This window comes from Neovison vison, chromosome 12, assembly GCF_020171115.1.
Source record: "Neovison vison isolate M4711 chromosome 12, ASM_NN_V1, whole genome shotgun sequence".
Lineage (NCBI taxonomy): Eukaryota > Metazoa > Chordata > Mammalia > Carnivora > Mustelidae > Neogale > Neogale vison.
The window spans coordinates 131,408,113-131,433,216 of NC_058102.1; the positions used below are offsets into that span (position 1 = coordinate 131,408,113).

The 25,104-nt window shown below is 49.5% G+C and overlaps 1 protein-coding gene across 13 annotated transcripts in view; it reads left to right on the top strand.

Annotated features, from left to right (window-relative positions):
* The window catches only part of KIAA1217 (KIAA1217 ortholog), a 682,726-nt gene extending 659,770 nt beyond the window's left edge, over positions 1 to 22,956 (top strand). For 7 of the 13 annotated variants that reach the window (XM_044226903.1, XM_044226902.1, XM_044226897.1 and 4 more), the window contains 11 exons: positions 617 to 747; positions 1,113 to 1,260; positions 3,057 to 3,507; positions 5,857 to 6,040; positions 9,635 to 9,798; positions 10,526 to 10,690; positions 13,823 to 13,942; positions 17,679 to 17,756; positions 17,869 to 19,467; positions 20,007 to 20,129; positions 20,881 to 22,956. In XM_044226903.1, the coding sequence (XP_044082838.1) occupies positions 617 to 747; positions 1,113 to 1,260; positions 3,057 to 3,507; positions 5,857 to 6,040; positions 9,635 to 9,798; positions 10,526 to 10,690; positions 13,823 to 13,942; positions 17,679 to 17,756; positions 17,869 to 19,467; positions 20,007 to 20,129; positions 20,881 to 21,375 (3,658 nt within the window). In that variant the 3' untranslated portion in view covers positions 21,376 to 22,956. Of the gene's footprint in view, positions 1 to 616; positions 748 to 1,112; positions 1,261 to 3,056; positions 3,508 to 5,856; positions 6,041 to 9,634; positions 9,799 to 10,525; positions 10,691 to 13,822; positions 13,943 to 17,678; positions 17,757 to 17,868; positions 19,468 to 20,006 lie in introns of all 13 variants that reach the window. The other 6 variants (XM_044226898.1, XM_044226900.1, XM_044226906.1 and 3 more) reach the window with 5 other exon arrangements.
* The last annotated feature ends 2,148 nt before the right edge of the window (positions 22,957 to 25,104 follow it).

Genomic DNA, 25,104 nt, shown 5'->3' on the forward strand with positions numbered 1-25,104 from the left:
TGAGATCATCAGTGTAAGCTAGAGGTTCTCGATCAGGTGCAAGTTTGCTTCCCTCCCCTCCCCCCCTCCAAGGACATTTCCCACCATCTAGAGACATCCTTGTTTGTCCCAGGCTCGGGGCAGGTGCTACTAGCATCTAGTAGCTAGAGGGCTGGGATGCTGTTGAGCACCCCACACTGTACAGGGCAGGCCCCCACAAGGAGGGATTATCCCGTCCCAAATACCAAGTTCCAAGTTGAGAAGGCTGATCTAAACCCATCGGGACCCCCTCCTTTTGCCCCGCTACAGCGTATACAGTTGATCCTCTCTGTCACATTACAAAGTGCAAAACACCCGTCCCTCAGTTGGCATCGGTATCCCCACCGGAAATAAATAAAGAAAAAATAAAATAAAAAACAAAGAAGGGATGTCCCATGAACAGGCCCTGGAAAACTCCCTTGCACCTGCCTTACACCCCAGCAGAATATTTAAGCCAGACCAAGCCACTGTTGTGAGCTGCCGTCTTAGCAGAAGGCGAGGGGAGGCGGGGACAAGCCCTTGGCTACTGCAGCCGCTCTTCTTGTGGACCCGGTGTTCACCCCCATCTGCTGGTCTGCTCCTCCCCTGCCCCTCACAGTGAGCTGGAAGACTTTGTTGAAGACTTGAAGAAGGACTCTACATCTGCCAGCCGAGTGGTCACTCTAAAAGACGTGGAAGACGGGGCTTTCCTCCTGCGACAAGTGGGGGAAGCCGTAGCTACCCTGAAAGGTGAGCCTTCTCCTTGAAGGGAGGAGTCTGGAGCCCATCTCCTGCAGGGGGGGGGGGTGTTAAAAATCTGTCCAGTAGTGAAGGATGCATCATCCATGCCTGTGTGCGTGCACATAGTCCCCAAGCACCTGCATGTGCCAGGCACCGTTCTAGGCACCGGGGATGCCTCCCTGAACGAAACAGGCAAGTACCCTAAATACCCTGTAAGATTCAGGATGAAGGGACCCTAATGACAGGCGGCTGCCTCCCGAAGATGGTGCGGAGCACATGAGCCCCGCGCTTCTGAGACTGTCCAGTGCGCACGCGGGGTGGGGGCTCCACGTCCTGCCTCTCCGGTGGCTCACCCTCTGGCTCTTGGCCTGCAGGAGAATTCCCAACCCTACAGAACAAGATGCGAGCCATCTTGCGCATCGAAGTGGAGGCCGTGCGGTTTCTGAAGGAGGAGCCCCACAGGCTGGACAGTCTCCTGCAGAGGGTGCGAAGCATGACCGACACCTTGACCATGCTGCGGAGGTAACCGGGCCTCCTGGGGGGTGGGGAAGCCTCCTGAGGCGAGGCAGCGACTCCTTCCCACCGCACTTACTCCGTTGCGCTGTGACCGGGAGGTCTTGAGTCTTTGCTGCACTTGGCAGCGCCTAGGGCTTAACATTAGCAAACCTGGTAAACTTTCTTCTTCTTTTTTTTAATCATTGGAAGGTGGTTCTTTTCAGGAACACGTTAGAGCTGAAGAATGGCTCACAATATTTTCGTAGCCTCCTTCGCTTCGGGAGCAGAGAGGCCTTCAGTTAGGAGAAATGCGCTGGGAAGTTCGAGAGACGGTGTTGGGGTGTGGGGCTGCCCAACTCGGGGGCGGGGGGCGGGGGCGGGGAGCAGGTGGAAGGAGAGATCTAGAACTCGAAGTTGCCTTCATGAAGCGGACTCGTGGCAGTGGAAGACAGGGCACAGTAGCATGAGACAGAAAGAGGGGAACAGATCCTTGGGGATCCTTGGGGATCAAAGGAACAGAAGTGAGTAGCAGAGGAGGGTCACAAAGGCAAGGTCTTCTTTTCAAATCAAAAAAGAGAGAGAAAACATTTTAATAACAAATGGAGGCACCGATTAGAGGTTATCAGTCAAGTTGGGCATTGTCTGACCTAGAACTACGTTGATCCTAACCATAACCTGCGAGGAAGGCCTTTAGAAGGCATTCTCATTCTCTTGTCCTCGTCCTCATCGTTATTACATTTTATAGAAAACGATGTGAGGCTCAGAAAGGTGAGGTTCCCAACATCATACGGCTAGAACGTGGCAGGAGTGATGACATTCAGGCATGGGTCTGGCCTGACCCCAAAGCCACATCCAAATCAACAAATAGCGTGACAAGACCCCAAAAAGCAGAGGAGGTTGAGGACTAACCTACGTGCAAGATTTGAAGTCGCGGTCGACCGTGCAGAAAGGCTTGATCGAGTCCAGGTGGAACAGCCTGATCACACGAGGCTGGAACGACATGAAGCGGACCCTTGAACAACTCGGGTCTCAGCTGCACGGGTCCCCTTGTGTACATTTTTTTTTTATAAATACAGGGCAATACTGTAAAATGCATTTTCTTTTCCTTCTGATTTTCTTTTCTCCCTTTATTGTAAGACTACAGCAATAACGTACAAAATATATGTGAATCACCTGTTTATGATCTAGATAAGGCTTCTGGTCAATAGTAGGTTAGGCTTCTGGTCAATAGCAGTTAGGATTTTTTTTTGAGGGGGTGGCAAAAGTTCTACTGTGATTCTCAACCGTGTAGGGGGTCAGGACCCTAACCCACCCCACACTGTTCAGGGGTCCGCTGTAGGAGCTGCCCTCTGCAGGGGTTCGGCAGTGACAGGAGGAGAGCTTGGAGGGATCAGGAAACTTCAGAGGTTGGAACTGAGCCTGTCTGAGGGCTGTTCCTCTGCCAGGACTGTTCCCAGGACTGGGTACAGGAGTTCTTGTTAGGGTCCTGTGTTCACTGTGTGTCAGCACCACGCAAATAGTGACGAAACGGTGTCTGGGTGGGCTTGACCGAGCTAGTGGAGAAAGGGAGAGACAGACCCTATCTTAAGGGAAGGACTGAGAAAGCGGCTACCAGAGGCAGCCAGGAGACGACCGGAGGGCATTAGGAAGTTGCTATGGAAACCCTCAACACTGAGCGGCTCCTCGGGGTTTTCGAACGTCTTAATTCTGCAGCAACAGCCTGCCTGGCTTTGGGATGACACAGCGTTCAAGTTCATGCCATAAAAATAAAATGCAGGCTGCCCCTTGTAAGAGTTAATGCTGCTGTGCCTGGTCTCTCCCAGACACGTCACCGACGGACTCTTGAAAGGTACAGACGCGGCCCAGGCCGCTCAGTACGTGGCGATGGAGAAGGCCACGGCCGCCGAAGTCCTGAAGAGCCAGGAGGAGGCGCCCCACGCCTCGGGCCAGCCCCTCCACGCGGCAGGAGTCCCCGGCGACGTGAAGTCGGAAGTGATGCCCTTGACCGTTCACCACGCGCAGAGTTCCCCCGTGGTCGTCCAGCCCTCCCAGCACTCCGCCGCCCTGCTGAACCCCGCCCAGCACCTGCCCACGGGGACCGGTCCTCACCCGGCCGGCCCTCCTGCCACCGCCCAGGAGGGGACCTCCGCTCTGCCGTCGGCGGCTCAGGCTCCGCCGTCCCCACAGACGCCCGTGAACGGTTCCACCATGCAGAGCTTGTTCATCGAGGAGATCCACAGCGTGAGTGCCAAGAACAGGGCGGTGTCCATTGAGGTAGGCTCCTATTTCCATTTCTCGTAGCCCCCCATAAAGGAATAACACCTGGTCCTTTCCCTAAAGAGCGTATGGTCTGGTTGTCAAGGTCATACATGTATGCGCATAAGGATCGCAGATAGATTTGTAGCCCTATCCATGGGTTTCAATGGTCGGATTAAGAGAAAGATTAAGATTTCAAGAACGGTGGATGGTGTGACCCTGGTGTCCTGGGAAGTGTTTAACAACCGGCTTTTGGGGGGGGGGCGCGGGGAACTCCCCGATTTGTAAAATGGCCCATTTCTGTGGGGTGTTTTCCCATCGCCGATTTCAAGTTACAGCGGGATATTGGGGAGCGTGCAACTGGGGAGAAATGTGAGTCGGCTGTTCCCGGCCAGCGCGTGCCGGCTCAGGCTTCCCCCTGGTGAATGCAGGCCTGCAAAGCGTTTGTCGGTAGTCTCGAAAATTCTGTAGAGCCTGGGTGAGCAGAGCAGGGTGGCAATAGCAGGCTGAGTTAGAGGAGTGTTAGAGCAAAGGAGTCACAAGTCAGGCTGTTGAAGGAACCTGTTTAAGGGAACAAGGCAGGGGCAATGAGGCTGGCAAGACAGGCTAGGACCGGATTTCGGGGAGCTTGCCAGGCAGTCTGAGGAGGTGTGGGCATCCCAAAAATCCTGCTGCTCGGACCGGCGGTAAAAAATAGCATCTTCAAAAAATCACTCTGAAACAATAGAGTCGATTCAGGTGGTGGGTCTAGGATTAAGGGTTCAGGATAGAAGTCATGAGCACAGGCTTGGGGTGAGAGGCAGAGGCAGTCAGAATGGAAAGAGAAAACTAGGCCTTAACGTCACAGAACAGAAACCAGGCCATGATTTTTAAAGATTCTTTTTACCCAGGGCTGGTGTCCGTGCCCGAGTAGGACAGCTTGCTTCCTCCTTCCTCCTGCCCCGTACGTCCTCCGGTCCTGACCCCAGACCATGGCCTTGACCGTCCCGCATCTCTCACAGATCAACAGGGATAATTCAGGTCTCAAGAGAAAAAGAACCTCTTCAGACTGCCCTGGCCACGGTCCTGGCAACGGGGCCTCGGAACTTAAGAGTCTGTTAAAAAATGCCCGGATCTGGGGGCGCCTGGGTGGCTCAGTTGGTTAAGCAGCTGCCTTCGGCTCAGGTCATGATCCCAGCGCCCTGGGATGGAGTCCCACATTGGGCTTCTTGCTCGGCAGGGAGCCTGCTTCTCCCTCTGCCTCTGCCTGCCATTCTGTCTGCCTGTGCTCACTCTCTCTCCCTCTCTCTCTCTCTCTGACAAATAAATAAATAAATAATCTTAAAAAAAAAAATGCCCGGATCTGCAGAAAGGAGGCCTGGGCCTTTCCTGCCCACCCCGCTGCTGACGGCTGAGGAGAACTTGCTTCACAACCAGGATCTGAGCCCCGCTATGCTGTAGGTCCTCACGGGCTCTGGGGCAGGCAGTGAACCAAAGGGACGAAGTCCGTGCTTTCAAGAAACATGCCTGCTTGTAGGGAGAGATCGAGAACCCGTGTATGCCGGATGAAAATAAATGTTAGGAAAGACAAAGCGGAGGAGGGTTTGGCGAGGATGATGATGGTGGAGACTCGGGCTTACAGGGTGACTCTTGGGCAGATCCTGGTCTCAATGGGCCCCAGCGTCCTCTGGCTAAAGGGTGCTGAGAAAGCCATCTCCTCTGTCCTTCCTCATTCTCCCATTGTGGGGTTCTCGTAATCCTGGTGCTAATTTCCCCTCTGCCCATCTGGGATGATTCCTGTGCCACCCCAAAATCACAGGAAAATGTTCTTTTCAAAAACGTATGGGTATTTTAAAATGCATTTCGTGTATTTCTCCCTACTGTAGAACTTGGTGGAGCTCAGACGTAATCTAAAAAAGCCCATTTTAGACATAAGAACGTTTGACCCACAGGCCATAGAGCTGTTCTTTGGCAGACGTGGAAAGCAGGCGTAGGAGTCTTTGTTCCCAGTGAGGGTTTTGGTTTTGTTCCTGTCCCTTTGCACATCTCCTCCATGAAAGCTCTTGGTTTCAGGACAGAAACCTGGTTGTGAGATGTGTGCTTCGGAAAGCACATCCCTGTGTCCTTTTTATTACTGTTTGGAGAGTAGCAGTAAGTAAGTGCTCAATAATCAGTTAACAAATGAATTTGGGTTTCTGAGCTTGCTTCTCTGTGAGCGAATGTCAGTCACGTCGGCTTCCGTGGCAGCGAGCCCAGAGGCAGGTTTGTCTGAGGGGCAAACATGTCCCTCAGCACGGACCCCAGACCGCCCCTTCCACCGCCGTGAAATCTCTAATTAGCTTTCCCTTCTGGTTGCTAAACTTCCCTCCCCTGTGATTTTTCCTTCAGAAAGCAGAAAGGAAATGGGAAGAGAAAAGGCACAATCTGGACCACTATAACGGGAAAGAGTTCGAGAAGCTGCTAGAAGAAGCTCAGGCCAATATCATGAAGTCAATTCCAAACCTGGAGATGCCACCAGCCGTGGGCCCACCACCAAAGGGCGATGCCTCAGGAGACAAGCTGGAACTTTCAGGTGAGGCGCTCCCAGAGCTGGGCCCGGTTGGCTGCCCACTGGTCCTGCACGTGCTGGTTGATAGGACCAATCTCTCGCGTCTCAAGAATTTGGTAAAATTGTGAAACAGGAAGAACAAATCCTCAACAGTCAACTGGATTCTCACTCCTGCTTTTACACCCAAAACCCTAGCAGGGAAACTTGTGTTCTGCATTAGGGTACCAGAATAGTGCCCAGTAAGGTAAAATTTAGATTCCTAGCTCCTACATTTCCTATGAATTTATGCCACTTCACAGCACCAGCTAGGAGGATAAGAGGGCCGCGTTTAAAGTAAGAGCTTTTCATCCGCTGCAGGAAGAAAATACCAGCCTTTATGAGCTCCCAAGGGGATATTAGATCATAAGGCTAAATTGCATTTTTTAAATCAAAATTATTAGATTGTATATTGAACCCGCTAAACTCTGGAAGTTAAGCATCAGTGTGTCATTAACAACGTAAAATAACTGCTAGAAAACCCAGCCTACTAAATCTCCAGCCAACAAGCCCCACGCCTCACTCTGACTTCAGAGCTGAGAACAGAGAGACCATTGTACTCACAGCCCAGTGCCTCAGAGCCAAATTCAGGGATGCCTCGTCCAGGAACCAAGGTAATCTGAGGAAGAATCGCCATCTTGACTCGCATGTCCAGGAACGTGGAAGTAGATACGGTTTAGAACCACTGAAACCCTGTCTCGGGTTTTCCTTCCCCAACGTTGCTCTAAAATCCCACTCATGGAAACTCTGCCCATGAGCCTGTGCTAAGTTTTTCACCTGCTTTCCCTACCTGCCAGCTGTGGGAGGAGGCCTGTTTAGGGACGCTGAAGGGGGAGGCAGCACGTGCCCGGGAAGAAAGGGGCCTGGGAGGGACGGCTCTGCTCTCCTCAAGATGGCTTTTCTCCCAGAGTTCTGTGAGGAATGTCTCATGGCGGAAGCATCTTACCACCACCACCCCCACCCCCGCTTCTGTTGCTATCTGGCCTAATTTGGCTCTCCCCATTTTGAATTCTGTCAGATAGTCCCTGGATGTTTTAGAATCACAAGTAAATTATTTTTAAAAAATAGTTACAAATTAGAACTGTTCCTTCTCCATGATTATATAACAAAAATAATAATGCTATGTTTTGTTAACTTACTGCATTTGGGCTTTGTGTTCCTGCAGAGTAAAAAAAATTTGCATGAAGTGTTTTTAAAAAATTAGTCTCCGAAGTATTTTTCACTCAGTTAAAATGTTCTTATCGTTCTTTTTATTTTATGTTGAAATAAACTTTACACCCAGTGTGGGGCTTGAACTCACAACCCTGAGATCAAGAGTCGCACACTCCATCGACAAAGCCAGGCAGATGCCCTTGTTTTTTGTTTTGTTTTAACATGTGGCCTGACTTCCTGTCGGAGTCCACGAATGGACAGGCTACCAGAAATGCATAAGGGTCCAAGCCATTTCCTGCAAACGTTGGTTCCTGTCATTTTTACTTATTTGGCATGGATGTTATTTTTATTTATTTGTGTTTTTACTCATGAGGTAAAATTCTACACTGAGGGTTTAAAGAAAAGCTTTTTGTATTTCCTCTGTGTGCACTGACTACTTCAATAACGGGCATGGACCACTAGCTCCTAAAGGTCGCTGGAAGGTTTTAGGGACTGTCGCCTCATTCCATGCCATAGAAAAACTATTCGCAGAGCTGTGTGTTAAAAAGAGCAAGGAAGACTTTACTCGAGACCACTGCAGTGCGGGAGAGAAATTGAACTCGACTCTGAACGCAGCAAATCAAGGGCAGGGAGATTCGTGCTAAAGGCAGGCTGAGGGCTTGGCTGTCCAGCGCGGGGAATGAAGAACCAGATCCGATGTCTTGCTAAATTGACTTAGTAGAATTCTTTGCTAAAACTGGGCTGAGTCGACCAAGGGCAAAGCCTAGTGGAAGAGTGGACTCAGAGGAGCCTCACTGAAGCTGGTCAAAGAGGCAGGCTTTGGGGCGCCGGGCTGGCTCAGTGGGTTAAGCGTCTGCCGTCAGCTCAGGTCATGGTCCCAGGGTTCTGGGATCGAGCCCCTCATCAGGGTCTCTGCTCAGTGGGGAGCCTGCTTCTCCCTCTCCCCCCAGCTCATGCTTTGTCTCTCTCTGTCGATATTTTTCTCTTTCTCAAATAAATAAAGAAAATCTTTTAAAAAAAAGAAATAATAACAAAAAAAGCATCTCCCGTCATTACACGGGAGAGGAGACCTGGGCCCACCTCGGGAGCCTGTCAGCCTGTGCCGGTCCCTGGGGTACCCACAGAGCTGATGAGGGCATCCCCTGGCTGGGCTGCTGGCTTAGGCACCAGCCAGGGAGCCCAGTGCTGCTCAGGCCTCATAACCCAGCACCGGACTAGAACCGGCCACTACCCGGAATCTCGGGCATATCACCCTGATGATTTATCTACATCCTTACTCTAATTTCAAGTAGAAACTCCTCAAACAGCTCTGCCTGGGTTGCTCAGAAGAGACAGACACGTTCCAGGGAGGGCATCTTGTCCCTAGAGAGAGCTGGGCAAAGCGCACTTGGAAGCCCTGACCGTCCGTGTGCGCTTCTTCCGCTCTGGTGAGCTCTGGGCCTGAGTGCCAGTGAAGGGCGGAGGTGAGGCTCGTGACCAAGGCAGGAATGGGGCTGGTGGTTTACATTTCGTTAAGTGCCTTCTGGGGGCAGCTCTCTGGGGAAAGCCAAGCTGGTGTCTGCATTCTCTAACTTGTGGTGTCCATCCTAACTTCTGCTTCTGCGGTTGTGTTTACTGCCTCCTTCCGTTAGCGAAGAGCCCTTTCCGATCACACAGCTGTGACCCAAACTCCACTCTCTCCCTGACTTTGTTTTCTCTTCCGTCTGCCTCCCACTCTCCTTCTGGCCCTTCAGCGGTCACATTCTTCTAGCATCCCCTGCTCCAACCCGTCCTGCTCACATGGTGGAGGCTTTAGAGGCTAGGTGGGGGGCTCTGGATTGTTTTTTTTTTTTTTTTAAGATGTTATTTATTTATTTTGGAGATCGAAGAGGGAGCAGGGAGAGGAGCAGAGGGAAAGGGAGAAGCAGACTCTACACTCAGTGCAGAGCCCAGCACAAGGCTCGATCCCACCACCCTGAGATCACGACATGAGCCGAAAGCAAGAGTCAGCCGCTTGACCGACTGACTGAGCCACCCAGGCACCCCTGGATTTGTCACTAGGCTCCAGTATTTCATCTCTCCAAGTAAAACCCAGATTTTTTGTTGAATAAGGATAGCTCATACTTGCATTTACATATCGCATTTACAATAAGCCAGTAAGCACCGTCCCAAAGCCTTCCTGTATATTATTCCATCCTCACAGGCCCCCAGTGGAGAGTATAATAATACCCATTAAACAGATGAGAAAACCGAGGCAGAGAGAAGTTACTTAACTTGAGCAGGATCTTTCTGAGATTTCGAGTTCCGGCTTCAGGGTCCATACCTTTAATCATCACACTAGGAAGAAACTAGAGAAATATTAAGGTCTGACTGCATCAAGTTTCTAGAAGTACCCTGTTCTGGACGTTATCCTGCAAAGAGATTATTTTTCAATGACACACTGTTTTCCAGAAGACTCTCCGAATTCAGAACAAGACTTGGACAAGCTGGGGGGTAAGTCCCCGCCTCCTCCACCCCCGCCCCCTCGGCGGAGCTACCTGCCAGGATCAGGGCTCACCACCACGAGGTCCGGCGATGTGGTCTACACCAGCAGGAAGGAGAACACCATCGCTAAGGTCTGATGGGTTAAGTGCTGGGAAACTGGTCTCCGGGTTCAGATGATACCTTTAGACAAGGTTCTCTCTATTTCCCCTTTAGAACGCAATCTGTAGTGAGGCAGAGGAGAGAACTGACTAAGCTAAAATCACAGGAAGGCCCCACAGATGGGAAAATGTCATCCAGTGTTTCGGGGCCAGACTCAGTACCACGAGCTTTATCCTTACTTGACTTTTGGCTGCGAAAATGTAACATGCGGATTACAAGCTACTTCCCCAGCAAGACGGCATAAGATTGAAAATGGGGGCGGGGCGGGGGTTGAAGAGGCCGAAGAAAAACCATCTTACAACGCAAAGGGAGATTGGCTGACACAGTTGTGCGAGTCTATACCGAAAGATGTTCAGTGAGTTTCCGTTTCCACTTCACTTGGCAAGTTTTGTCTTTGGTGCTAAATGTGAAAGACAGTTTCCGAGGAGCTGTCGTATGGGCGGGCCTTTCTTAAAGGCACCCACGTTGAGTCGTTCCAATTTTATTAAAGATCTTAAGGCCATTCACAAAATGGCAGCTTGTACTAACCAAAACCCAAACTGAATGGAAGGGGGGGGATGTTACGGTCTTTGAACTGCGTTTGAAGAGGCAGGAAACTAGCGCACCAGGCAGTAGGGGAGCGCGTGTTCTCGTGATCCGGCCCTCTTTTTGCCGGAACCTACAGGGCTTAAGCCAGTTTCTGATTTGACTATTCCACAGGCAAGCAGTGAAGATGCCGGACCAAGCCCCCAAGCAAGAGCCACAAAATGTCCAACAGAGGAGCCTGCTTCTGCCTGGACCTCATCCCCACCACCAGTCACGACCTCCTCCTCCAAGGATGAGGAGGAAGAAGAGGAAGGAGACAAGATAATGGCAGAACTGCAGGTATGTGGATGAGGTGGCCGTGGCTCCTTGCCTTCCTATCTGGGACTCTCCGGCTGTGTCTCTCACACATTCGTTAGCTGGCGAGGGCTGGCGAGAAGCCTTTGGACCTAGGCCCCGAAAGTTGTGTGTTCTGGCCTTGGCTTCCGCCTTTCCAAGATGGCGCTCAACTAGGCCCTCAGGGAACCTCATGACATGTGTAAGGAATGATCATCTCACAAAAGAGCTTGGGAAGTTCATACAGAAAATCAATTGCCAGGTTTCCTCACTCTGGCTGAGAGGATTTACTTTACTTTTAGTCTTGATAGTTGGCGTCATTTCAAAAGCAGTTAGACAGGGATCCAAAATACCAGCCCTTGTCTTGTCTTCATCAGGACGAAGGCCTACTTCCGGTGGGGTCCCCCTCCTTGGGTTTTATTACTTAGAATGGCTGCCCTTAGGCCTTCTGCACTCCATACCAGGCGTTCATTCGTTGTCAGCGTCCCTTTTTTAATATTCTGACAAGGTAAAAGATTCTATTTCCCATTTTCTTTGGCCTGTTTGAGAAATGATACCTTACATATTAGTTTTGGATTTATATTTTTGAACTAATTGACACAGTCCATTCATAGGATGAAGGGTGGGCTGCAGAAACTATACTCAAAACTTATCCCAACATTCAAACCATGGCTGGGAATCTACCTTGGGTGAACATTCTAGGAACTTTTCTAACCAGCGGCGTGTGCATAATTCCCAGACCAAAGCCTGTTGTTCATAGAATATTTCATTATTTTGACCCATACTTCTTCTAGGATGTTTCCCCGCTTTGGATGGTCAGATGGTCAGACCACAACCACGTAGGGCTCCAGAACGGGCCGCCTGTGCACCAGCGTACTCCTGGCTTTGTGCAGGCCCCACGGATCCACGTTCTTCCCACGGAGTAGAGAGAACTTGCCAGCTGTGTCATTTCTGCCACGGCTGTTCTGTTTTGCCTTCCTGGGTGGTAACTGTCAAAATTGGGCTGTTTGCATCTTCCAGGACGCCTGGCTTGATTTGTGGAAATGGGTGCGTCCTTCGGGGCCTCACTAAACCTCCCAGACTGGCCTGGGACACCCCTCTCACCAGTCAGCTTGCAGACAGGTTTTCAGAATGGCTGGAGAGTGTCGTTTGTAGGAACCCTAGGTTGCTAAAGTTAGTGACGCATGCAAGAGTTGTGAGCGTGGAGGCGTCCGTCCCTCCGCAATCCCGGGAGGATCCCCGGGGCCATGGACGCTGGCTGTGTCCAATGACAAGGCTGCCTGTTGCTAGGGGATTGGGTCTTGTCCGAAGACATGGAGGCAGGTTCTGGAACCCTTCGCTGTAGCATCTGGCCCACAGCACGGTCTGAATTGGTCCTGGCCCGGTCTGGTTCAGGTGGACGACAAAGGGGTCGATGATGTTAAACCTGTGCGAGGTGAAAGGTCACTGCTGATCCTAGAGGCGAGACGTTCAGGCTCATGAATAACTAGGCCCCAAACAGAGGTCATGTGTTCAGCCGCTTAGAGCTGGTGGCCTGAGAACTTTTCTCTGCACTGATGTCTGCCTATCTCACGGTGCTTTCTCTGGCTGAACATTTTCAAAGGCTGGAGTACTTGGCTCCTTGCTGTCTTGGTGGTGGTTAAGTAATACTGGTAAATAAAGTGCTCTAAGCCTAACTTAGCCAAAGCCAGACAGCTGGGCGGTGGGGGTGGGGATGGACCCAACCCGCTGCCTCAGCAGGTCAGCCGCCGGCTCTGGACTTAGGTGCCCCCAGGCAGGACCAGGAGCAGGAGCAAGTTTCCGAATGGAACTGGGGGACACCTGCCCGCTCCGGGGTACCAGGCACCAGAGGAAGCCATAGGCTTCCAAGTCCAGGGGCTGACAGCCCAATAGAGATGGTGATGGCCTTAGTGGGCTTCTCCAGGGCCGGCGAGGACTGGGGTATCTGAGGACCTGCAGGGGGGAGCCAGCACTGCAGGAATGGAGAGCGAGTGGAATGGGGGAGAGCAGGCCAGGAAGGGCCCAGGGACCGGCTCCATTCGTATTTCAGGACCGTACTGAAATGGTTAACTTGGTGCGGGCACAGGTTATTCGTTCTGCCCACAGAGTTGGTTCCAAAGGACCCTATTTGACATTAAGAAAATATGAGGCAATTATTTGGGATTTTTTTTTTCATTTAAATAACTGACCTTTAATCCTGGCTGTGCATTTGATTATTTGGGGGAGTTTTTGTTTTTTTTTTAAGGGAAGAAAAGGCCTCTGAATGGATTGTGTTTTGGGTGACGCCCAGATAACAGAATTTGTTTTTTAATGAGGTGACACGGCATTGAGTTGAGAACCACCGATTTCAAGAAACTGGGCGCTGGGGTTCTTTATCTTTCTTGCTGTCACGATCGTATTGTCCCTCCCTCTGTATCCCAGCGCCACAGCCTCGGCTTTCTGTCCGTCTGAGAACTCCCTCGCCCCGTGTGCACACAAGCCGACGTGGGCTCCTCGAGCCAAATTTGATAGTGTTCAGGGACAGGCCTAGAGGCTCAGGCAGCCCCGAGACCACTCAGAATCCCGGGGTGCTAAAGATGTCCTCTTTTTCCTCCAAATGCCCCTCAGAATGCCCCAGAGCATGGGAGTCCCTAGTACTACCACGGACAATGAATTAGTAAGGATGACTTCTGTTGTAAGATGGAAAGGTTTACAATATCCTGTGCCCCTTTTTCTCGGACCTCAAGAAAGCTGGTTTAAAAAAAAAAAAAAGAAGAAGAAGAAAAGGATCAAGAAAAAAGAAAGATAGTTTTTTGGCTTCATTCATTTACATAGTCATGATTTTTTAAAGGTCAAAGCAAGAAGACCTACTAAGTGCAAATGAGGTTCTGGAAGGAAGGCCATTCCTTGCAAGACTCCTGTCCGTAAATCCTGCCGGGCGCAGACACTAAGGAAGTCTTTGGCCCCTGGCTCTGTGCTCACCTTTGGTGCCCGAGGCCCAGATGCAGAGCCCGTGTCACAAGTGCTGCCTCCTTGGCTCCGTGTGACCCGCACGCAGGCCTGGCCTGAGGTCTCTCTGCCTCTGGACCCCCTGCCTCCTCCCTCTGTCCTCCTCGCTGCCCTTGGATCCATGTTAACCTCAGTATTTTAATCCCTCAGGCTTTCCAGAAGTGTTCCTTTATGGATGTAAATTCAAACAGTCATGCTGAGCAGTCCCGGGCTGACAGTCACGTTAAAGACACTAGGCCGGGGGCCACAGTCCCAGCCAAGGAGAAGAAGGTAACGTGGCAGAGACATTGGCCACACAGTCCGATGGTCCTTCTTTCCTTGCTCTGACACTAACACTGCTCGTGCGTTTGTCCTTCTGTGCCCTCCTTTTTTCTCTAGCCTTTTTTTTTCTTTTTAAACTAATGCAGACACAGCCTGAGGTTTAATCAGAGATTAACCTGTGACCTCTGCATTCCTGTGCACAGCACCCAGTAGTCTGTGCAGAATTTCAGACATTCTCTTCCCAAACTGTAGAGTATGCACACGCCTGGCAAGATTTTTCTCGAACTCCAGGAAAAAAAATAGAAACATTGATCGAGTGTGTAGCGCTTTTTCTAATTTTTAACACGTCTTCTAGGTCCAACACACCTATGTTAGAGTAGGACTCTACTTCCTCGGACTCTAGGAAGAAGACACACGGCAGAGCTGTACGTCCGCCGCCGTCCCCAGGGGTACCCTCATGGAAATGCACACAAATGTATTTGCACACACGTTCGAGGATGCCAGATAGAATTTTTATTAAGTACAATACATTCTCAGGCTATCCCTGGCAAGACCACAAGTCCATTCTGGGTTTAGTGCTGATACACACTGTGACATCCAGACAGATGTCCTGGCTCTGAACCAGAATTCACTGTCTTTGCAGAAGTACGAGGGAAAGGACGTCAGCCTGGTTTTCTTAAAGTCAGCTTTTTAAGTCATATCTGGAGCTTTTTTGATTTTGGGGTATAGAGCCATCTTATCTGAAGGAAGCCTCTGTCTGCACGTCAGGATTGAAAGGTTATCATGACCAACTCAAGTCCTAGCATTTTTTCACCAGGAACGTTTATTTCAGAAATCGAAGGTTCTAGCATCCCATAGATAAAGTCAACCAAATCGGCCACCGTGTAGCCTAATAGGGACACCAGCTGGATACCTCAGTCCCTGTATAAGAAAGCTCGCTCAGTGTGGGGGAGAGAGGATCCCAAGACAGAGGGCTGTTCAGACATGATCCTTTACGAGATTCAGCCCTGGGGCGCATCGCTCCAGCCATGAGGCCACGCTGAGGAGGCCGATCTCCTTCCCCTGTGTCACAGCTATCCCAAGGCCGCCTGCTAAGTTCCATCGGCCACGTAACACTGTTACAGGCGGGGTGAGAGGGGATCTGTGCACCAGCAGAGGTTATGAGACTTAACGATAAAATCTGTTAATCTGGATGGAACCCAGGATGCTGTATCGGAAATCGTTTGCTTTTTCAGTCTGTAGGATTGCCCTGTGTGGCATTATTAAAACCAGCTCATGAAGGACCCTCGCAGACCCTGAGTCACAAGGCATGCCTGGACTAAGGGGACCGTTGCTGACTAAAACACTGCCTGGGAACCAGGAAGTTCTGGAAGATCCCTCTAGAGACAGTCATTGTCTCGCGGAATTTTACTAATTGGCGAAAAAGTTGCACGCAGTTCCTTGCCCTGCAGTTAGAAAGCCATATCCTTCCAGTCTCGTGATTCTCAGGCGAGTCCCTTAGGTTAAGCAGGTCTGTCACAAGAGCCCTGTAGGGACTCTCCTGCTTATTTCAGATCATTATACTCAGTAGATTGACCTGTTTCGCAATAATGACGACCATTGGACTTGTCCCCGAATTTGTATCCTTATTAACCTCTCCGCAGTCTATTCATCTACCCTTCTATAAATCAAATATTTCCTTAAAATTTTCTGCTGTCATGCAACACTAACCTAGTACTTCACCTGTATGCAATTTTCCTGTAACTGTGTCTCTGATGGTTTTGGCTCATTGCCCACGTGTGTTGTGAGCTTGCTACATAGTTGTTGGAACAATCCAGATCTCAGAGCCAGAAGCAGATACAAAGAGGCTTAATTATTAACCTTCTTACACAGAGTCTTGACCATTGAGATCATATCTAAGATGTTGTGAGATGACATGACCTTTGTGACCAAGCTACCCTGGGTGAGGTCAGCGCACCTGCTTTAATACGCTCATTCTTTTCTCTAGCCCAGTGACCAGAATGACAGGTCACATGAAACCTGCCCTTGGCACGTTTATCTCCATGGCTTTCATTAGATGATGGCTGCTACTCCATCTTTTCTAAAATATGTATGTCCCTGGGTACGATTTGAAACACTTAACCATGGGGATGGCGTGAGCTCGGACCGATCGGAACAGAGGCCATTCCGACTCGTCAGCAGCCCGATGTCATACATGCCCCTTCCTTGTCCAGCCCCTGGGTAAATCCTCACTCGAGTCTTAGCATGGCACGCTAACTCCAGGTTTGGGGTCAAGACCTCATTTAGTCTCCCTGAGACCTTTTATTGGATGAGTTAGTTGTTTAATAATCCAAGTTTAAAATCCCACGTTCGACATGGCGTTGTTCAACCACACCAGCTGAATCGTTGCACACACTTGGGGGCCTTACCAGGAGGGGGCAAGTTAAACAGGAGGTGCGGGGTAGCTAAGACACCTTGTATCCTATATGATGTTTCCATGTGATTAATACTGACTTTGTTGTTTGTATGTTACTCCTGGAATGTGTATGGACGCTCTTTCCATTTGTAACAAGGTGGTGGGATTGTGCGGGGTTGACGGGTAGGATCTCGTGATTGTGCTTTGTTATGTTGTCATTGCTTTTAACCAAACAATCTTCTTGGGACTGTGACCCATCCATAACCACCTCTTCCTCTCAGGCTTCAGCAGCAAGAAGAGAGGGCAGTGGTGCCTGGGAAACAAGGAGGCACAGCTAGTGTTAGTGTCACAGCAGGGCCCGAGGGAACAGATACACACGGGCTGGGAAAGGCCACGCTTCCTGGTCAAGCACTGTCCCCACCTGGTCCTCACCTGCTGGCTTCTCACGCCCTGAATCTTGGTGAGAGCCTCAGAAGTGGACCTTCGCTCCATGTTGGAGGATTTAGAGACTAGAAGCTGAATTACGATGTCACGGCCATCATGGTAGTCTCACATGTCTGCTTTGGAAATGTTTAGACGTTTTGGCGACATTACCATTCTGAATTTGGATTTGATCACCTTGGGTCTTGTTAGTTTGAAGGTTGTTGTGACACGTTACTTTGCGAGTCCAAGTTAAAAAAAAAAAAAAAAATGCAAGTACCTTTTCCATCTGTCCTTTGACCAGGGGGAAAAATAATGGGTTTTTTTCATCTCCAAGTACCACACCCAACAAATGCAGAGTCCTTGTAGGACAATTCCCGTGAGAGAAGCAGAGAATGTAGTGAAAGATCTAGCTGGAAGGGACGTGAAAAAAATCAGGTCTAGTTCCTCAGTTTATAAGCAAGAAAACTAAGGCCCGGAAAAGTGAAGGTAACAAAGCGAGGTGGTCGGTCTGAATTAGGATCAGAGTCAGGATCAGAATCTTCTGCCTGCTGAGATCTGTGCTTTCCACAGCACCACACCCCTCTTCCCGTTTTAGATTCTGCTAGGCCCACCATCAGATGCTGGAAAGAGAACGTGTTGACACAGACTTGGTCCCTTTATCCTCTTGGCTGCTCCCTCACAAAATTCGAAATACTTAAAATACTTGGCTAATTGAGATTTTCGTCTTGTGCAAACACAGGGCGTTTTTGGAGGTTGGAGAACAGAGCAACCCAAGGTAAACAGAGTTGTGTAGGTTTCGGACTGGTGTGTAACCAATGTGCTTGGCCCGCATGGTTTGGAAGTGTAATGAAAGGAACAATTTAGTGGTAGTCCACTTTGGGGGGGATGTGGTTTTGTGGAGTAACATGTCCTACACTATCCTACCAGAATTTGGAATTTTTCCATGAAGACATACGGAAATCTGATGTTGAATATGAAAATGGCCCCCAAATGGAATCCCAGAAGGTGAGTGTAGCACATCCGTGTTCCGAATGATACCGTGCAGATTAATTACCTTCTTTTGTGGATCCGTTTCTGATTAATGTGTGTGGTTTCCCTCCTCCACTGTCCCTCTCAGGTTACCACAAGGCCTCTAGGAGCTCTTGGTCACCCTAAGTGGGAAATGGCAGTGGGGGATGGTATTTTTGATGCATCCAGAACCTCAGAGTACAAAAGAGACATCCTAAAGAAGGAAAATTCCATGCCCAACAAGAGTTTATTTGGAGATAGTAGAAACTATTCCCAGAAAAATGCATCTAAAGTCAACTCCAGCCACCCTAACACTCGTCCATCGGAAGTTGTAATAAACAGAGGACCTAAGGGCTCGGGACCTCAATACCCCGTCTCTGACACGGAGCATCAGAAGATGAGTTACGGAAAGACAAAGGAGATGGGTCTAGAAGGACCAGAAAATACCGATAGGTGTGACCTTCCCTCTCCCACTAGGTCAACTGAATTGAGCCCGTGTGATGTCAAAAGTCATGATCAAGAGGTTCCCATGACAGAGTTCAGCCAGGTCGTCCTGAGACCCAGGGGCGCGCGGCATGCGAATGTGAACCCCGGCGAGGACGGGGAGTCGACCCCAAGTTCTCCCACGGAGGAAAATGTGACCCCTGACAACATTGCCTTCATGATTACCAAAACCGCGGTCCAGGTGCTCTCCAGTGGGGAGGTCCGAGACATAGTGAGCCGAAAGGGGGAAGATGTACAGACGGTTAATATTGACGCCAAAAAAGAGACCGCCTCCCAACGAGGAGGAAGTGAAAATGAAGAGCCGGTCGTGTGCCTGGACAAGAAACCAGTTATCATCATTTTCGACGAACCCATGGACATCCGGTCCGCGTATAAGAGACTTTCGACCATATTCGAGGAGTGTGATGAGGAGTTAGAGAGAATGATGATGGAGGAGAAGATAGAGGAGGAGGAAGAGGAGGAAAATGGAGACCCAGCCGTCCAGAACAATACGTCTGGAAAGTTCCCCAAGGAGGTGGCCTCCGGCAGCCCCAGACGGGCACGGCAGGCTGACTGGGAGCAACAGCCACACAGCCCGTCGGCCGAGGCCGACACATCAGGACAGGAAATGAATAAAAGGGAGCGGGGCAAGTTGGGCCAAACTGAGTCTCCAAGTTCAGATAGCAAGGGCGACGGGACAGAAGACCAGTTTGAAAACCCCAAGAAGAAGTTCAAGTTCAAGTTCCCTAAAAAGCAACTGGCGGCTCTCACTCAGGCGATTCGCACGGGAACCAAAACGGGGAAGAAGACCTTGCAAGTGGTGGTCTACGAGGAGGAGGAGGAGGACGGCACCTTGAAGCAGCACAAGGAAGCCAAGCGATTTGAAATTACTCGGTCCCAACCTGAAGACATGCCCAGAAGCACGCCTAGGAGACAAGAGCTGCCCGGTCCAGAGAGCACAGCTCTGATTTCCAGGACTGATGAAATTAGAAAAAATACCTACAGGACGCTGGACAGCCTGGAGCAGACCATCAAACAGCTTGAAACCACCATCAGTGAAATGAGTCCAAAAGCCCTAGTTGATACTTCGTGCTCTTCCAACAGAGATTCTGTGGCAAGCTCGCCCCACAGAGCCCCAGAGGCCTCTCCCCGCTCCCTGCTAGTTCTGGAGGAAGCTCCCACTGCCCCAGAGCCCCCCGCGTCCGTACCTTCAGCTTCACGTAAGGTATCTTGGTCTGATGGAGAGTGGAAAGACCCAGCTGCTTTCTTACATCTGCCATAATCACCATTAGCAACAGGTGTCTTGTGATTGACTTGCTTCCTTTCAGGTGGCTCATTGTGGGTTTTTTTGTTTTTTGGGGTTTTTTTTTTTGTCTGTTGGCCACGATCCCTTTCACTCACACTTTCTCCCTCACCTTCAGAACAACAACGACTAGGTGTCTAACAGCTAATCGATTCTCTTTTTTACCTCTGTTGCTGATTGGTGTTGGGTAAACGCAAGGACGCTGGGTCGGTCATTTGCTGTTGAAATGATTGCTCTGATACTCACATTAAAATCCGTTTGATCAGTAGTGGAGCAGTTTCTTCTGTTTGATTCTTCAAATTAACCCCAGTGATGTCTCCTGATGTCCGTCTCCTCGATCTGTCCTGCATGTAGGGCTGTGGCTTCTCACGTTGACCTTCTCTGCACCCGGCAGGAGAGCCTCGCAATAACCCACTCACGTGCTTCTCCTTCTCTTCCCCTCCCGCCGCTCCTCCCCCCAGGGCTCCGCTGGGACCCCGCAGACGAGCAGGATGCCAGTCCCCATGAGCTCCAAGGGCAGACCCGGAAGCCTGGACAAGCCTGGCAAGCCGTCCAAACTGCAGGATCCCCGCCAGTATCGTCAGGTAGTTTTACCTTAAAAAAACCCAATTTTGGATGGACGCTATTGCGGTTAAGAAGCAAGTCGCTGACTTAGTTTATACCAAATACTGTGTTTTCTTTGTAAGATATGGTTTACATAGACATCCTGGATCTGGGGCATGAAGAAAGTCTTAAAAAAAATTTTTTTTTAAAAACCTTTGTTAAACTCTCCACCACGCTTTTGCATGCTTGCAGTAAAACACCTTTTACTTTGTGACTCCAAAGTTTAACCGTTAACACAAGGTGCCAGGCTCCTTGGCTTTTCTCTGGTGAAGGTAGTGGTTCATCAGACCGTGTCGGGAAAGCGAGACAGAGCTGTCCTTGAGCTGCCCTGAAAGTCACCAGTACTAACGTAGATGCTGACCGCATTGCACGGGAGGCACATTAACTGTCCGTCACGATGGCCCCGCCCCGCCCTCACCCCAGTAACCGCCCCCCCCCCCAGACGCATGGCCAGCCTGGCACCGGGACGGGCGTGGGATGCTGGATGTGCCTGTTCTCACCGACACCTGTTCTTCCCTCTTCTCCTCTGCCGCACGTCCTGCGCTCCGTCCTCTGGGGGTTTCTGCCAGGTTCAGTACAGCACGACAGGACTTAGCTCAGGCCTTGAACTGGTTTGGTGTGGTTTGGTTTCTGGTACTGAATGGTTCTCGGAAGGGCTGTGTTGCCAGACCCTGGGCATCGATCGTGTTACGAGCTTTCTGACAAACTGTCTCCCGCCATCTTTATTCACAGGCTAATGGAAGTGTTAAGAAAGCTGGTGGGGACTGTAAGCCTCCTTGCCCCTCCTTACCTGCTTCTAGGATTCCAGCCCTTTCTCCCAGCTCTGGGAAAAGCAGTTCTGTGCCCTCTTCTGGTGGTGACAGCTCTAACTTGCCTGTCCCACCTACCGCTAAGCCACCGGCTACTTCTAACCCTCTCAGCCCCCAGACAGGACGATCCGCTCCCTCTGCCTCCCTCATCCCCTCTGTCTCTAATGGCTCCTTAAAGTTTCAGAGCCCCACGCACGCAGGTAAAGGCCACCATCTCTCATTCTCACTGCAGACTCAAAACGGCCGAGCAGCCGCTCCCCCGTCCTCCTCCTCCCCGCCCTCCCCCGCCTCCCCCACTTTACTGAGTCAAGGTGCCAAGGGCGTCCGAACCATCCACACTCCTGGCCTCACCAGCTACAAGGCACAGAATGGAAGTTCCAGCAAAGCCACCCCATCCACAGCAAAAGAAACCTCTTAAAGGCCAAATCCTATTAGGCACAAGTCGGAGTTGCATTAAAAAAAAAAAAAAGAAAAGAAAAGAAAAGAAAAAGAATTTTTTTTTTTTCCCAACAGTCTTCAACAACTGTTTTCACAAGAGAATGTACCATATTGCTATACTCTATGGGGCTTCATGCTAAGTATGTGCTAAATACTGGACGACTAGATCTCGGTAAAGCTTGTTCGTTCTTTTTTTTTTTTTTACTTTGTTGCTGTTGTAATTACATAGTGTTTACTGTCTATATTCGATATCTGTTACATGAAGTAAGCATGTGTTACAGAGAGAGTGGCTGGCAGGAGAGAAGTGAGCGTGTGAGATGGGGGGAGGGGGAAAGGTATTCAGCATGTAAAACATGTATGATTCCAGAATTTTAGTATGTTTTGTACAAAAATATTTTTCATTACGGAGACTAGACACGAACAGAGAAATACACAAGTGTGACTATACAAATTGTAAAACAGATACTATAATATTTCCTTTTATTTTAGTGTTATTTAGCTTTATTACAGATTTCTATTTTTGTCAGAACTTCATGGTTCCTTTCAAGATCCTTTTTGCCAAAAACATTTTGATACTATAACATTGTACCTGTGAAAGTAGTGTGCTAGACAGTAGCCGTGAACTTCGACACAAGCCAGCCCCGAGGCGAGTGTCGAAGGCAGTTTATCAACCTGTTGCACAGCCATGAAAATTACGTATGATAATTTGCAGCCCAAGCAAGCTAGCTTTCTTTGCTTTTCTTTCTTTTCTTTTCCTTTTTTTTTTTTCTTTTTTTCTTTTTTTTTTTTTTATTCAACATATTGGGATTCTCTAGCCGGTTTCTTTGCAGTATCGAACCCCTTCCTTTGCTTTCAGAGACCTGGTAACCCACACTATTACATTGTGAATTTTAACATGTACACTTCTGTACGGTTCTGTCAACTGATCAACTTTTGTACATATATAAATAGACATCAGAAATACTGTATGTGACAGCACAGAGTAGTTTTCCCACACCAAAGTTAATTTTTATGCATGCTTTAAAACTTTATCTCGGGATGGGCAGAAATGGGGGCTCCCCGTACATTTTTAAAAAGCAACAAGTTTGCACAGCTAGAGTGTTTTTTTGTAAATAAATGTATTTGTATAACACAGTCATGTAATATACAGAACTATAAGCAGAGACTTTGCAAAACTAAATAAAGGGCTGCATGCTTATTATTTTTTTGTACCGTGTCCCTCAAACTACTTCCTAATTGGAGAATAAACGTTAATTATCGCCGAGTTAAATGGTTTGAGTTTTGAGGACGTTGTCAGTGACGTGTAATCGGACATGAACTGGTTTTCGGAAAGCCCTGCTTTTCTGAGTCATGATGAGCTCCTGGTACATGCATTTCCAAGAGTGGCGCCTTCGTAACCTGCTGACCCTTGTCTCTGCGGCTCACCCAAGGTTTGTCGACCAGAAAGCAAACCTGGGGACAGAGTTTCCACCCTCACTGACCAGAGGGGCTTGTATTACTTTTTTCCTTTTTTAATTCCCGGTAGAAGTAAATTAGAAATAAACCATCTTTGTCACTACGAGCTTTTGGAGTTCTCCGTTTAAAAAAAAATACCATTGGTGTACAGGGACATATGGGAGCTAACGTGACACTCTGTGTGTTCGTTTGAAAAATGGGAAGAGCACTTAGGGAAAATAACACCGAGATTCGGAATCACAAAGAACAGTCCCAGGAAGCTGCCTATTACTGTTTTTTTTGCCCCCAAATATTTAACTGGGTTTGATGTAAAGGCTAAACTGTTATTACTTTAGCACGTGTCCAGAGCTGCAATGGCTTCCTCAGAATCAGCATATTCTGTCTCTTCTCATTATGTGAATTGTTATCGCAGGTCTCCGGAAAGTCATCTTAGCGTTTTTAGGCATAGAAAGTGCCAGCACGTCAGCCATGCCCATCACAGCTCAGCAGCTGCATTATGTGAAAATACATCCCGCAGCCAGCTGGCGCGTGCGAGTTTATTTGCTCCTCTGTACGGACAAGCTGAGACTTCTTTGTAAGCAGCTAGCCATGGGTGGTAGCTCCTGTCCTCAGTTTACCCTCAAACGTGCCAGAGCGCTGGCGAGGATACACAGGGGACGGTCAGTTGCAGCCCATGTCATCACGAAGGCATGTCCCCCAGGTGAGGAAAAACTCAGCACGGCTCAGCCATAACGCTGAGACCCAGCAAATACCCACCCGCCTCCTTGGTACATTGGAGGGAAACTGAGTCCAGCGGAAGGGCACCTGGGTTCCTTTAACAGCTAAAGTGGGTGATGCTTGATGGGCTGAGCTCTTAGGCTTTCAGATTTTGTTCAGTGCTACTAGACTCTCACTCCGTTAACTTTGAAGCTCATCATTCAACAGAGAGTTGCATCTGAAAAAATACTCTTAGAAATAAACCATAGGGGCTTCTCTGGTTCATTCAACAGTCCATGAGCCCGGGCTGTGTGCTTGTTGTGCAGCCCTGGGCGTGCCTCAGTTGCTCAGCCATGGAGAATTAATAACAGAACCTGCCTCACAGGATTGTTGAGAAGATTAAATTTGATGCGTAGAGAATTCTTAACACAGAGCCTGACGGGTGCCGGGGCGGCTCAGTGGGTTAAGTGCTCGAGTCATTTTGCCTCAGGTCATCATCTCAGGGTCATGGGATCGAGCCCCTCATCTGGCTCCACACTGGGCTTGGAGCCTGCTTAAGATCCTCTCTCTCTCTCTCTGCCTCTCCCCACCCTCTCTTCCTCTCCAAAATAATAATAATAATAATAATAATAAAATAAGTAAATAAAAATAAAAATTTAAAAAATTTTAAAAGCCTGGCACAGATGCACACTCACTATTGTCCTTATCACCACTACACGGGTAACTGGACACTATATCTGCTCCTAAAAGGCCTCCATCTGGTCATGGAGGGGATGGCACCGCCACGGGCAGGCAGAGAAGTCAGAGGAGCCTCCCGGTGGGCCGCAGGGTTCCTGTGGAGAGGTCGTTCGCACAGCGATGACATTTGGTCCTCCATGGTACAATACAGAACTTTTAACAGTGTTCCAGCATTAAAGAGGCTGCTTTTCTTTCAACACTACTTGTGACTCCGACTCTTTCCAAAGTAAAACAAAAGACTGATATGGTCTTGAACCAAAGCCAAGGTCCTAGAATCATGGCTACAAAAGAGTGGGCCTTTTGCAAGGTTGGGTGTTTGGGATTGGGAGAAGGTAACCCCCCCCCCCCAAATCATGGAGTTGATGTCCATCCCTGAGCTGAGAACCAGGGGCAAGACCCATGAAGAGAAGTAGACACGTCCACTGGGCTCCCAGAGCAGCTTTGGCCATGCCTGTCCCCAAGGCTGCTTCCTGACCGCCCCACTCTGTAACTGAAACTAACTTCTTCCCCTTCTCCCTGGCTCTGAAAATGCAAAAGCATTTGAGAGCAACCGAGAAGCGTTTTTGGAGGGAGTGGAGGAATGCGGACTCATTCAACCAAAAGCCCCAGAGGTCATTTTGCAGAAGCAAGGAGGTGACATTGTTGGGGAAAGACACCCTGGGCCACAGGCAACAGTGCGCTCTGATCTCTGCTCCTGAGAAGATAATGTCCAAAAGAAAGAAACTGGTCATGCGAGCTGTCATGAGGAGGGAACCCCAGATCTGCCAGGGCTCACGGCCATCGAGCTTGAAACAGAAGCTCATGCTGATGACCTGGAGCT